General features: G+C 41.2%; 1 protein-coding gene across 2 annotated transcripts; it reads right to left on the bottom strand.

The window, feature by feature from the left end:
- Positions 1–8478: 8478 nt before the first annotated feature.
- SELENOK (selenoprotein K) lies at positions 8479–13101 on the bottom strand. 2 transcript variants are annotated; one of them, XM_048858704.1, is made up of 4 exons: positions 12951–13101; positions 10488–10578; positions 9426–9506; positions 8479–8575 (listed from the first exon to the last, which is right to left on the bottom strand). In XM_048858704.1, the coding sequence occupies exons 1-4, from the start codon at positions 12967–12969 to the stop codon at positions 8479–8481; spliced, it is 288 nt and encodes a 95-aa protein (XP_048714661.2). In that variant the 5' UTR covers positions 12970–13101. The 2 variants fall into 2 exon arrangements, with proteins under 2 accessions (XP_048714661.2, XP_074986436.1); XM_075130335.1 differs by having other exon boundaries at positions 8488–8575.
- Positions 13102–14181: the final 1080 nt, after the last annotated feature.

The raw sequence follows: 14181 nt of genomic DNA, 5'->3' as shown, positions 1-14181 counted from the left end.
TCGCTTGGCATCTGTGTAAGCAGACTGTGCAATGCTTTACTGCAGCTTGAAGGCCAGAACAGCACTCTATGGGCGGGGGGGTGGGGGTGGGGGGAGGTGGTGTTTATCTGGTAAAGCTGCATGTGTCACAGAAGTTAGAAAATGGTATCATTCCCTCCCCTTGGGAACATTTGCTCAACATTTGAAACTGCACAGGCAAACCCTCAGCTCTTAACTGTTCAAGGTCTAATCCCTTCAGAAGTCAAGAATACTCCACACTATTTATTTAAGAAAACATGCAAGTCAGATTTGATGAGAAAACTCATCAAGCTAATGTAGAAAGCTACCTTTCTTAGAAACTGCATCCAGAATTCAGACAGGTTTTTTTTTTAATATTATGCTTATTTCCCCCCAAAGCATAGTTATTCTGTGCACATTATGTAATATTAAAACATTAACTACCTACATGCTGTGTATCTCTCTGACTGTTTTCCATGGTGGGAAGGAAGCTCTTTTTACGGACCAATAACAGGATTTTTTTTTTTAAAAGGATAATCTCCATCTAACCACCAGATATGCTGGGAAATAGGTTTTTCTTGTTACAAGAGATGGGGTTTAAAAAGAAATCTAGAAAGAAAGTCCACTACAGGCAGCAACTTTGCTTTAAATGCCTACAAGTCATAGTTCTGAACTACAGGAAGGGCTGGTTTTGCCATCTGGTGACTATGGCATAATCAAATAAACAAGGAATTTATACTACTCTAAGGTATAGCTTCAGTTGTTACAATAATTAACTGCCTCAGATGCTTAGAAAAAAGTTCAAATCAACAATCACACAATAATACATAAGGCATCTGATCCTGATTTGGCCAGGTACTTAAATGTGTTCCTAACTTTGAGCCCATGAGCAGTTCCTTTGAAGTCAACAGGAACACTCACATATTGAATCAGGGACTAAACAACAAGATGATCAGTATCTTCAGTCTGAGAATATAGGTGAAAGTAAACAAAATGTACACATAACTTGGGAGAAGTTCTTTTTCCTTCTCCTCTATGATGAAAGCGCATGGCAATAAATCTGTATTTATTCTTTAGCCTGTTTTCACTGTGAAGAAAAAACTTTTCACATGTTTGAACAGCACCAAATACAACTGACAACTCTAAAGATGAGACAGGCAAGACTTTGGGTTTGTCTTGCCAAGACTTCCCCGGAGCATCGTGTCACAACCAACAGAACCCGGCTCCTCCCTACCGGTGATCAATCTAGCTGGCCACTAGGTTGATCCGGACTGGTAACTATAACATCAACTGGCGGGACAGTGTGCATATGTGTGACTAAGAAGCATATGCTAATTGTTGTATCTTCAATAAATGCAGCGTGTTGCCTTCCCCACTATAAAAAAAAAATCTCGTGTGCTTTGTATAAGCATAACATTTTTGGTTGAGAATTGCGAAAGGGGAAAGAATATGCACTGTAATTGTTAACAATACTGCTAAGAAGGCATACCATACATTTAAAGGTGATAGATCATTCAGGTGTGCACCCCCCCGCTCATAAAGATACCAGGCAGTAAAGAGGGAACGATTTGTGGTTAATAGTGTATTCACTGTTGGTATTTTATGAATTAAAATATTTTATGATTAAAAAGGTATACACACCCTCGGTCGTAGCAGGGCTGAGAAACAGAAGAAAGGTTTAGCATTCCTCTCTCCACCCCGGACCGCTGGGGGAAAATAATTAAAGGTGGGTATACCCCAAATCGTAGCAGGATTGGGCAACAGGGGGAGGATTAAAGTCCTCTCTCTGACCCATCTGTTGGGAAAAACTATACAGATAAGATAGATGGATAGATATACACACACAAACTGTCTAGGTATATACACCCCCAGTTGTCTCCAACATGGTTAAGCCTGAACTGCTACTAGGAGAAATTATTGTCAGAATTGCACATCAGCAATCTGTGGAGGCAGAGCTATGAAAAGTCAGTCCACTACCAAAACTGCCCATGGGATCTTTCTGATTACCTCACATTATGGGTCAGTGGGCTGGGGGGGGGGGGGGGGGGGGGAAATAGTATTAAACACACAACAGTGTACAGAGTGGGACTCTCGCAAATGGGTATGCCTCTCCCTGTCTGCCACCACAAAACCATGCAGTACGGATATGTTGTTAGGCACATGAGTTTGGGATACATTTTTTAGTTTAACCCATATTTTATATATGGAACAATGTGTATGTATTGCATCCTGGAGAACAATATTTTCAAAAAATGCATTTTATACACCAATAACCACACTTATTGCCTCCCTAAACTAAAGAAAGCTCAAAGTACCGCGATCGCCCTCTTAGTTAATTTTTCCACATCTCCCTTGGTTTGGATTGGCAGGAATTAGCTGATCATTTGCTTCTAGAAGCAAAAGCAACTCCATTTTTGCAAGAAACCCAAAAGGATGTGGAAAAACAAATTGTCAAAACAACACATGCAAATGAAGATATACCAGTAATTAAAATCACTAATTCTAAAAAAGAACTCACTGCATATCATTGGTATGATGTTTTTACAGTTTTACAGTTTTTACACCCACTTCCAAAGGCATATTGTCAATTATGCTTCATCCATTGTTAATTGTATTGGTACTATCCTGTTCTTACCTAATTGGAATGTTTTGTAGGTGTTGCTGGATTAAAAAAAAAGTTCATTAAGTTGCAACCACAAGCTCAAATTGCCTCCCAATACATTGCTATGAAACAATTATATAAAATATGACCCACTCAAGAATTGTTCTTGAGGGGTCAAAAGTGGGATTATGTTGTACCGTAAGTACTGTGCTATATAATTGGTTATGTTTTAGCTATATACAGTGTATGTTTTATAGTAAGAATTAAGGTAATAAAATAAATAGAATAGTGGCAACAAAAATGATTAGAGGACTGGAACACATTTATTTATGAGGAGAGGCTGAGGGAACTGGGATTGTTTAGTCTGCAGAAGAGAAGAATGAGGGGGGATTTGACAGCTGCTTTCAGCTACCTAAAAGGGGGTTCCAAAGAGACTAGTCTGGATCTAGACTGTTCTCAGGGGTACCAGCTGATAGAACAAGGAGTAATGGTCTCAAGTTGCAGTGGGGGAGGATTAGGTTGGATATTAGGAAACATTATTTCACTAGGAGGGTGGTGAAGCTCTCGAATGCATTACCTAGGGAGAGCTTCCTTTGAAGTTTTTAAGGTCAGGCTTGAGACAGCCCTGGCTGGGATGATTTAGTTGGGGATTGGGTCCTGCTTTGAGCAGGGGGTTGGACTAGATGACCTCCTGAGGTCTCTTCCAATCCTGATATTCTATGATACTAGTATTAGCTGTAGCTCATGAAAGCTCATGCTCAAATAAATTGGTTAGTCTCTAAGGTGCCACAAGTACTCCTTTTCTTTTTGCGAATACAGACTAACACGGCTGTTCCTCTGAAAAAAGTAACAGACAGAATCTTGTCTGTGTCTATGTTAATTAGATTAGAGAAATTTTGAAGGCCTAGGCCCCAATGTAGAAAAAGATAGTTGCAAGATTTAGTAAGGCCTAATTTACAGTGCCTTTTTTGTTCAACATAAAACACTATTTGTTATCTTTTGAAGGTAACAAATTCTCTAAAGAAGGGTTTTGTGTGTAAATAAAAATTGTATGTGTTAAAAAATAAGTGTAAAGGCCATAGCTAAACCAGCTGTACAAGGAAGAAACCAGAAACAGACGCAAGGGCGCCAGAAGGCTGCAACACGCCCCTATTAAAATGTCAGAGGACGGCAAATTGACTAGTCTAAAGATGAGACAGGCACCTATCAATGGGGACAAAATAGCTGTAATAAAAAACAAAAACAATTAAAAAAAACAAAAGCAAGCACTCGTCAAACAACAGTTAATTACAGCATAATGGAGCAAAACTCATTGGTCCCAATGAGGAAGAGTCACTATATAAACGGGTTGCCTTGCCATAAAACTTTGGGTTCGTCCTGCCAAGACTTCCTCGGAGCATCGTGTCATGACCGACGGAACCTGGCTCCTCCCTACTGGTGATCAACCTAGCTGGCAACTATAACATCAACTGGCGGGACAGTGTGCATAGTGTGCGTATGTGTAACGAAAAAGCATATGCTAATTGTTGTATCTTCAATAAATGCGGTATGTTGCCCTCTCCCCTATAAAAAAAAAAAAATCTTGTGTGCTTTGTATAAGCATAACAAATGGAGCTCCTGCCCAAGTAGTATTTTAAAATGGGAGTATGCCAAAATGCACTAGAGAACTTTTGGTGCAAGTAGCAGGGTCCACACAGCTAGTTAGTGCCCTGTATATTCACATCCTGGCCGCTAACTAGCCCTATACACAAGCCCTCAGTTGAAGTCTAGAAGTTGTTTAGCCCATCACAGACACAGATCTTAAAAGATAAATATGCTGCATATCCAGTTACTAGGCATGAACAGGATCTTTTTGATGTGTGAAAAGGAAACAGTATAAAACGTTGCATGACAAAAGGTCTCAAAAATAGTATAAGGTTGAAAAGGTAACATTGTTAGACTACATAATATATAGTCTAACAGAAATATAAGAAATGGAAAGGAAAATGCTGTCAGTTTCTGTTAAGATACAATATTAGATATGAAATGTGCCAAGAAATACCCCTTCTTAAAGCTTGTCCCTTGTGTGATCTTCTATACCAAATGCTAAGAAGTGGCATGTGAATGAATTTTCTTTGGTCATGAACATACTTACTGTATTATCAATAGAATTATTTTAATGGTTCTTACTAACCAAGGATGAAGAGAGTCAATGTTTTGCAAAGCCAAATATATTTGCTTATTACTTTGCCACTACAATAAAATATTCACAAACTATACAAAAAGGCTTTGAGACAGACAGTAAATAACATGTGCATTTAATAACACTGCACTTCAGTTACACTGGATCCCGGAAGAAGGAATTCCCAGCACAACTTCATTATCTGCTTAATTGCAGAGCAGTTTCCATTAGGCATACACATTCACAACATTCCCACTCGTTTGGTCCATCATCTAATGCTTCTTCCCTTTAGTCTTGCAAATGTGTAAGTCCAGTTGCCTGTCCTAAGAAGCAGGCATTTACCTACAAATAAATGGTAAAATAAGTTTTGTTTGCCCTACTATTTTACATTTATATTACATAAAGCACCCATTTTAAACAAAGGAAATAGCAATTCATAGATCTAAAGGCTAAGTACAGCGTGTGACATTCTGTGCCTTGCAGGAGTGCCCTGTAATCCTCATATTCCTCATTTCTATAGAACTGTGATCTTACATATAAAGTGGGCCATGTGAGGTATCAGGGGAAAGATTATGATCTGCTGAAAGTCATTTTTCTAATCATAATCATTAATGTATATGTAGTTATGAGAATTGCGTTGTACGGTTGTCACTAAAACATGATGTGAGTTGGGGAATCAGCCAGATATTAGCTCCCCAGAGACAACAGCAAGGAAAGTAATCAATGTCCGGGCGGGGTGTCAAACAACCCATCCACAGCCATTGTGCAGCAAGGGAGTTACAATTCAATGACTCCCCTGCATAAGGCCACACCAGGGGAATTGCTCAACCTTGCTTGGGGACTCAGGGCTTGTCTACACTGGCACTTTACAGCGCTGCGACTTTCTCGCTCAGGGGTGTGAAAAAACACCCCCGTGAGCACCACTAGTTTCAGTGCTGTAAAGTGCCAGTGTAGACAGTGCACCAGCACTGGTAGCTATTCTCCTCGTGGAAGTGTTTTGTTTTGTTTTTTTAATAGCACTGGGAGAGCTCTCTCCGAGCGCTATGCCGCGACTACACAGCCACGTTAAAGCGCTGCCGCGGCCAGTGCTTTAACATTGCTAGTGAAGACATGCCCTTAGCAATGCCCACCAGAAATGCCTGGACTTGTGTTTTCCAAGCACATCGACTAAGGGTATAAAACAGAACACAGTGGCCACACGCTTGGCCTTTCTCCTGCCCCCACCTATGCTGCAAGCAATAAGGACATTGAGAAGACTTAAGAGTCCAAGAGAGGAGAGAGCAGCCCAGCTTTCAAGGGTGAATCCTGTGTACTATGAACTGCAATATCCAGTGGGGTGAGTAAAACTGCTTAACCTAGATGTTGTCCAGTCTAATAGGGTTGAGAGTTTAGACTGCATGCTTATATTTTCTTTTCTTTTGGTAACTAACTCTGACTTTTTGCCTATCACTTATAATCACTTAAAATCTATCTTTTATAGTCAATACATTTGTTTAACTGTTTATCTTTACCAGTGAATTTGTACAAAGTGTGTGGCAAAACTGCTCAGGTTTGCAAAGCCTGGTGTTTATCCACTTTCTGTTGATGAAGTGATGAACCAATAAATAAATGTACACAGTGCTGGGAGCTGGGGGGGATTTGGCTGGTGCCTTTCTCTGTGTGATCATGACTGGCTGTGGGAGCATTCATGCAATCTAGCTGGGTGTGGCGCTCCACATGCCGTTGTGCTGAGTGATGATAGCGCCTGTAGGGGTTTGCTGCTTGTCACTAGCAAAGCATTATGAGACACAGCGCAGGCTGGGAAATGAAAGTGGCACAGCGGTCCTACAGTCCCAGGTTGCACCTTGGGAATCCCGTCACACAGTGCTGTAGAAATTTTTTTTAAAATATAGCAACCATTTTTGAGGTATGCCAAAAATGTTCAAGTTGTCTACGTCTGAGCATACCACACATTATTAATATAGTTCATGATGCTGTGGTACAAGAGAACTGTTTTTCACCTCTTCTCTAGTTGAAACAAAAAGAAATCCAAAAATTATATTTACCAAATGAAACAAGACAAAACTGAATAAACTTTATGTATCAAAGGGTCTAAAAAATGGAAATGCAGTTGTAAGAAAGACTTACATTTACTGTTTCTAGAACCAGAACTGTTTGCCATATTTAGTTTTTAAACAAGGAATTACTGGACATTTGGTTCATGTGTATCTATCTTCTCACGAAGAAAAAAATTTAAGATGATGTTCATTCATATTAAAAAATTGGCCATTAATAAATCCAACATAAATTGGCAAAATAAAGCCATTCAAAATATTACAGCTTAACTAGAAAAAACATTGTGTTGTATGTGTTAAATGGAAAAGAAACTTCTCACTCTTTAAAACCAATTACTTTTGAAAGTCTTCTATTAACCATGTACAGATTTGCTAATTACCAAATAAAAGCAGCACTACTCACAGGTCTTTACTTTTACGTAACATTCTACCATGGCTTTTTACAGTTGTGGTTGGTTTTTTTTTGTTTTTTTTTTAAATATTTTATTTCTTGAGAAAAGTTTCATTGTCCAATTGTTTTAAAATACCATAATATAACTGTGTAAATACAGGATTAGATCAGACATACAACAGCAAGATTAAATTTGATTTGCAAGTGTTTGTAACAGTCATATTGAATTAAGGTACCATTTTTCGCTATAGGATCATACAACCGTAGGTGGTTTGGGATAAAATTATATTAAGCCTTTAAAGTACTTTTTCTAACTATTTTTGTTATGCTATATTATAATTATGTGTACAAACTTACATGGTAATGTAATTATAATAAAAATTATTACAGGGTACAGAGATCATGCAGGGTTTTTATTCATATTAGGGAACAGGGTTTTAACTACCCAGCCAGAATATATCTTTTAAACAAGACTGTCACATCGGGCGGCCACTGTGGACCATGCAAACTGTTAAAAACATTTTAGCTGGAAACTGATTAAATTAAGTTTATGCATGCCTTCCTAAAACCAGTAAAAGCCTGAGGTTTGACAGAATAGGTACTGCACAGGCAGGAGTGGAAGCGTCCCTCAGTGCCCCACCACTGTGCTTCAGCCCTGCTATGGGCAGACAACTTTTAGTGATCAGAGGAGAGTTTAGTCTCTATTGCCCAATCAATCCTCCATCCCTTTGCTGAGACAGCCTATAAAGTTGGTAATCAGTGCTAACTGTTGGGGTGGTGATGTGAAGTGGATGCTTGGCTAAGGCGATACAGATGAAATGCATTTGATCTCTCACAGACCACCAGATATCCATTAGATAGTGGGAAGCTTCACTCCCTTGTTGATCTGCATGGGACTGAAATCATGAATCAAAAAGGTATAAAGCTCTATTTTACATTTCCAATCACACCCCAGCAAATCTAATTATATTATGTATCTCTCTATCTCTCGTTGCCTAGAGAAAGATATATCAAAAATCTGTAAGGAATTCTTGTGGAAGTTTCTGAACCACAAGTATAATAAGAAGTCTATAAATATACTCCTTTTTGTTTATCATGTAGTTTTCTGATTCCCTTGACTTTTCTTTCATTTATTTTTAATAACTTTTGCAAGAGCAGGGTAAAATTACCCATTATTCTTCTATTATTATGAATTCTACCTGTAAGTTTAATTCTTATTAAGACTTCCATTGCTTTTGAAGTAAGTTCTAAGCATGATATAACAAACTGTAAGTTACCTTCCTCATCCTCCTCCAGCCATGGGTGGTGGACTGGGACCTCCACCGCCGTGATTTATCCGACCCATCCTACGACGAGGATTTCCTGGAGGCCTAATTAGAGAGTGGGGAAAACTTCGGTAAATATTGTCCATCACTATGCAACCATGACAATGATCTCCATCAGGTGCAAATACACTGTTCCTAAGTTCCCATTACAACATCTTTCCCCTTTTTTGTACTGCAAGTGCCTGACTGCTAAAAACAGAGCCGAATTGACCCCTTCCATGTGAAAAGCCGCAGGAGGAAGCTTCTGACAAGAAAATCTCCATAAGGATTCCCTTGTGAAGACTGCTCCTAACTACCCCTTCCCCTCAGAAGTAAAGTTTCCCTCAAATTGGCAGATATCAGGGGATGCATAAGAGGCTAGGACCATTCATGAAGAGATCCTGACTCCTATCCTGTGACAGAGACTGCTTATTGGTCCAGACTCTTCACAGTCTGCAAAAAACAAACAAACAAACAAAAAAAAAATACAGACATAGGAAGGTATGTATCTTAGTATTATGGTCGCCTAAGCCCTCCATTCCACATGGAAGTGAGAAGTTATCTATGTGTAGGCTAAAGGTCTAACCCATGAATATATAATAAGAGAAAGATTTCAGCCAAATAAAACCAAGAAAAATGTAATACCTTCTACTACATACAATTGGAAAATGCTGTTAAATATGAGTTAGGAGTTGTATTCTTGAATTTTAGGCTATGCAACAGATAAAGTAAAAGAAAATGATGATCTTGTATTATATAAAGTTACATATGTCTTAAATTTCTTGGTATGACTTCTCAATTTGTTCTTAGTTAAAGTAAAGCACCATGACTCTAAACAGTTTATGCTAAAACATTCTCCTAACATAAAAAAAATAAAATAATAATCTAAACATAGGAAGTTGAAGAAAAGCAATACCCTCTTCCATCATCATATCTTGAGTTTGAGGAAGATGTATAGCCTCTCCTTCTCAAATCTGGCTGAACAATGCTCTGGAAGCTAAAAATAAAGGAAACAAGAGTGATAGGAGTTGAATGCTAGAAATTAACAGTTTTTCAGCAATGCTGGAATATATGGCAAAATACTGGATGCAAAAGCAGTAACGGGTGTTCAATAATGGAAGTATTGTACATTAGCACCAGAAAGGATACTTGGTTTATACTATTTTTCAAGTTACTTGTTACTTCTGAATAAGAGGAGATCAGAAATTCTATTTCTAACTACTAGTTAATGGGTCAAAAATTGAGTAAAGAGTTTAAATAATTCTAAATTGATTTAAGATTGAAAAAAACCTAAGTTGAATGCTAAGCATTATACAACATGTTCCATATGTACTTGCGTACATTCTAGCTTCTCTAACTGCAAGGTGTGCATAAAAGTCAAACCTGGAATTTAAACAGTGAAAAGCATAAGTGAAGTCTGCAGAAGTGTCATTCAGTCTTCTAATTTACCTGGAGTTGAGACAGAATCTAAACTTGATTTGCGCATGTATGAAGTAAATTGTGATTACCACTCTGCGGTTATTTTTATGCCAGCTAGAAGCTACTGACCTAGGCATTGCTGCCCCAAGGTTTGTTGATACACTTATTTGACTGAGTACTAGAAACAATTCCACCAAAACATACACCCTTCATTAACTATTTAGAGAATTAGAAGTAATCATGACTAAAATGATCAATATTTAGCTGACAGCAGCTACGATACATTAAAATCCAGCTGTAATGAGTTAGTATCAGTTTTCTCCCAGCTTTTTAGATTCATACAGAGTATTTTTTAAAGCCATCCATTCTGATGCATGAAATGGAACAGAAGAAAGACCTAACATGCTCAGGGAACTACTGTGGACATTTGCAACAAAGTAGTAGCTCTATAATATTGCTTTGCAAAATATGTATATTTGTGTGTTTGTTTCTCCAAGGCAAATTAATACTTGCTTCATTTAGTAACTTGACAATACTTAAGCATTATATGAATACTTACAATAAAACCACAAAATCTGCTATTCCCCAGAAGAAGTCGGTTATAAATGACAAACTCCAAGGAGCCCGACTCTGGGTATCCAACACTTGTCCTATAACATAAAGGATACAGTAAATACATTAAAATGCCATTCAGTGATACAAATCAATTCCATTGTATGGTACGTTAAATGAAAAAAAATATATTATTCATCAGCTACCAATGATATTTAAAAATATTACCAGCAAATATCACAAACAGTGAATCAGCAGATGTCAGAGAGAGAATACATTTTACAAATATTGCCACTGGCAAGTTTCTTTTCCTGTAGTTATATTACACCTTTGTAAAAATAAAACTGCACAAGCTGATTCACTTATATAAAGTGAAACACCACCATCAAAATTTGCACTGCATACAAGGTAAATTAACCATGAAGAACAATTCTGTGTTTATGTTTCATATGTGGCAATATTTTTACTTAGAAAACCATTATCTGCTATTAAAATATATTTACCAAAGTTTCTATTATTTTCCTGGTCTGAGTTAGAGATAAGCCTGAGCTACACAATTTAAGTTCCAGTTCTTAGCTTCCTCAAGATTGGTGGGGTTTAGATATCATGTGCAAATCTGGCTCCACCAAATTAAATAGCAAAACTCTTACTGACTTCAATCGGGCCAGCATTTCACCCCTGGAGTTTTGGTCCAGGCCAGTCTTTAGTCTAGACTAATGATTAACTGGCTACAAATGTACTACATAGGGGCTAATACGGGGTGGGCAAAGTACTGCCCGGGGCCCACATCCAGCCCTCCAGCCAATTTAAACTGACCCTCAAGCTCCTGCTGGGGAGCAGGGTCTAGGGCTTGCCCTAGTCCCACACTCCAGCCAGGGAGCGGGGTCTGAGGCCACTCTGCATGTGCATGTTGAGGCTCCAGGAAGCAGCTGCATGTCCCCACTCTGGCTCCTACACTTAGGGGCAGCCAGGGGGCTACGCATGCTGCCCCCACCCCAACCGCCACCCCCGCAGCTCCCATTGGTCAGGAACTGCAGCTAATGGGAGCTGCAGGGGCAGTGCCTGCAGACAGGGCAGCGCACAGAGATGCCTGGCTGCACCTTTGCATAGGAGCCAGGACACACCGCTGCTTCCAGGAGCTGCTTGAGGTAAGCACCGGCCAGAACCTGCACCCCGACCCCCTCCCACACCCCAACCCAACCCCCTGCCCCAGCCTGGAGCCCCCTCCCACACCCTGAACTCCTCATTTCTAGTCCCACCCCAGAGCCCTAACCCCCAACCCGAGCCCTGATCCCCCTCCCGCTCTCTGAACCCCTTGGTCTCAGCTTGGAGCACCCTTCTACACCTGAAATCCCTCACCCCAGAGCCCACACCTCCAACCAGAGCCTCCCCCCCTGCACCGCAATCCCCTGCTCCAGCCCAGAGCCTCCTCCTGCACCAGGAAGTCCTCATTTCTGGCCACACCCCCAGTCAGAGCCCTCACCCCCTCCTACACCCCAACCCCAGTTTTGTGAGCATTCATGGCACACCATACAGTTTTCATACCAAGACATGGCCCTGGCCAAAAAGTTTGCCCACCCTTGGGCTAATAACAAGTCTATTCCGTGACAGGCTCATAAAGTCTAACAAAGCGGTTTACTAAACATTAACCATTATAGAACAAAGGCTAACAGAAAGTTAGAAATGAAGGGTTGAGGGCTAAGTTGAAAAGTTTCTAATACTTGATAGTGACTTTGCCATGTGACATTAGCAAGAAAAACGTTTATTATTGTCTCTAGACTTTGGGAGATTCGGATGCCTTTCAAATTAACATGGCTCAGGACAGGAAATACAGAATAGTAGGGCCAGATAAGTTTGTGAGAATCAGCTAAAGCAGGGTCTTGCCTATGGCCTCTGCTTCATAATTACGTGTGTCTACTTTAATAATGACACAGTGAGGAAGAGACAGTGTCCCATCCAGGGCTTTGGAGCTGTGCTCCGGCTCCGCTCCAGGCAAAAACCTGCAGCGCCACTTGCTCCGCGCTCCAGCCCCGGGCTCCGCTCCAAAGCCCTGGTCGTCTGCAGGCACCTTTCTGTCTAGACAGAGAGCTACGGTTGAGGTTCGCTTTACATTCAATGGAAGGGAGATTTTTCAGGCAGGGGGCACAGCCGGGCACCAAACCTGAGGTGACTTGTGCTGCTGCTGGCAGCTCAGCCCCACTTCGATTCCCGGGCCCCCTTAGCCTGGTGTTCGCCTGCCGGCGGCCCCCGCGAGTGCGAGCCAGGCTCCGCCAGCCGGCAGCAGCCCAGGCCCCCCGACAGCGCCGCACTTGGCACAGCAGCGGCGCCCGGGCTGTCCAGGCCCCGAGGTGAGGAGAAGGCGCAGGGCGGCGGGCGGGTCCCGCTCCCGAGCGACCCGCCCTGCACCAGGGACCGAGCCCCCCCCCACCCCGGCTTCCCGGCGCTTCAACCCCCCGCGCCCGCGCCTCACCGTTCGAAATGTAAACCATGGCCGCCCCTCCGCGCGCCGCTGTCGTGTCGCAAGTCGCTTCTTCCGGGCAGGACGTCTTCCGGGGCGGCTACGGAGCATGCGCAGTAACTCTCGCCGAAGGCGCTGCTCTTTCTTGCCCTGACCCCTCCAAAAATAATAATAACAATAATAATAAGGGGGCGGGGGCCGGTCAAGGTGGGAGGTGGGTACAGTTGGCTCGGGCAGAGGAGGGGAAGGGGAGAGGCTAGAGGAGGAGAAGGGGAAACCCCAGGGTAGAGAAGGGCAGAAGGGATGAGAGTTTTTGCAAAAGGGGAGAGTGCTCCGTAGTGGTTGCCCAGATTGCGGGGGCAGAGACGGGTGTTTCTCTGGGGGCGGTCCACCTCAGCATCCCCTCCCCAGGGCTGTGAAAGGAACAGGGTGGTCCAATACCTAGCCCAGGTATCTCTCTTCATCTGAAAGGATGTACAGAGCGCCCAAAGGAGCCTTGATTCAGTGAAATCATTTACAAACACACTGTCCTAAACATTTTCATAATTATCATAGGTGTTTCTGGTGTTTAAAAGAATCCCTTGCCCGGGTTCTGTGTTGGTGTAACTTGTCTGCGTATAGCCTCATAGCGGCTCTTATCTGCTGTTGAATGATGCTCCATTACCTGTACACCAGACTACATTATTTTCACTCCTAATGTATTTATTTTAACAACTGTATTTTTATTACTCTTATTGTCGTTGGCACATGATCATTTACTTTGGCTAGCAACGCATATGGATGTCATTGTGTTATGTAATTTATGGTTTGAATAGGATAGTAAAAATTGATGCTGCCAGCTAAACAATCACATCGCAGTGTTTTTATTATAACACTTTCTATCTTTATATGATTTTGCAATTTACACTTTTCATTTAAAATTTATATTTTCTTTCTTCTATAGCATAAGTTTATTTTTTGTCATCACATGACTTCAATATTATCTAATTCCTTGGGCTGTTGTTATGACCTTTTTCATTCCCATTGATCCAGCAGTGATGACTGCTTTTCCTCACCTTTATTTTTCCTCTCTCTCCAGCAGGTTAGTACTTTTTCACATGTCACCACTTGTGTGTACAACTTACTCCCCAAATATTCACTAAGGGCACTGTAAGAGAGTGGCTTGCCCTGTGGCCTGGAGAGCATGAGGCTAAGCCAACTTGATTACACAATGATTCCACCTGAGCAGAGTCAGGCACATTTC

The sequence above is a fragment of the Caretta caretta genome, chromosome 7 (assembly GCF_965140235.1).
Source record: "Caretta caretta isolate rCarCar2 chromosome 7, rCarCar1.hap1, whole genome shotgun sequence".
NCBI lineage: Eukaryota > Metazoa > Chordata > Testudines > Cheloniidae > Caretta > Caretta caretta.
This window is presented reverse-complemented; position numbering and strand designations above follow the sequence as displayed.

What these genes read in the sequence shown, in the direction of transcription:
- SELENOK (XM_075130335.1), bottom strand. An exon ending in GCAGATTTTGTGGTTTTATT is followed by an intron (nt 9,507 to 10,487) that starts GTAAGTATTCAT and finishes CTTTATTTTTAG; the next exon opens with CTTCCAGAGCATTGTTCAGC. An exon ending in AGATATGATGATGGAAGAGG is followed by an intron (nt 8,576 to 9,425) that starts GTATTGCTTTTC and finishes CTCTCTAATTAG; the next exon opens with GCCTCCAGGAAATCCTCGTC.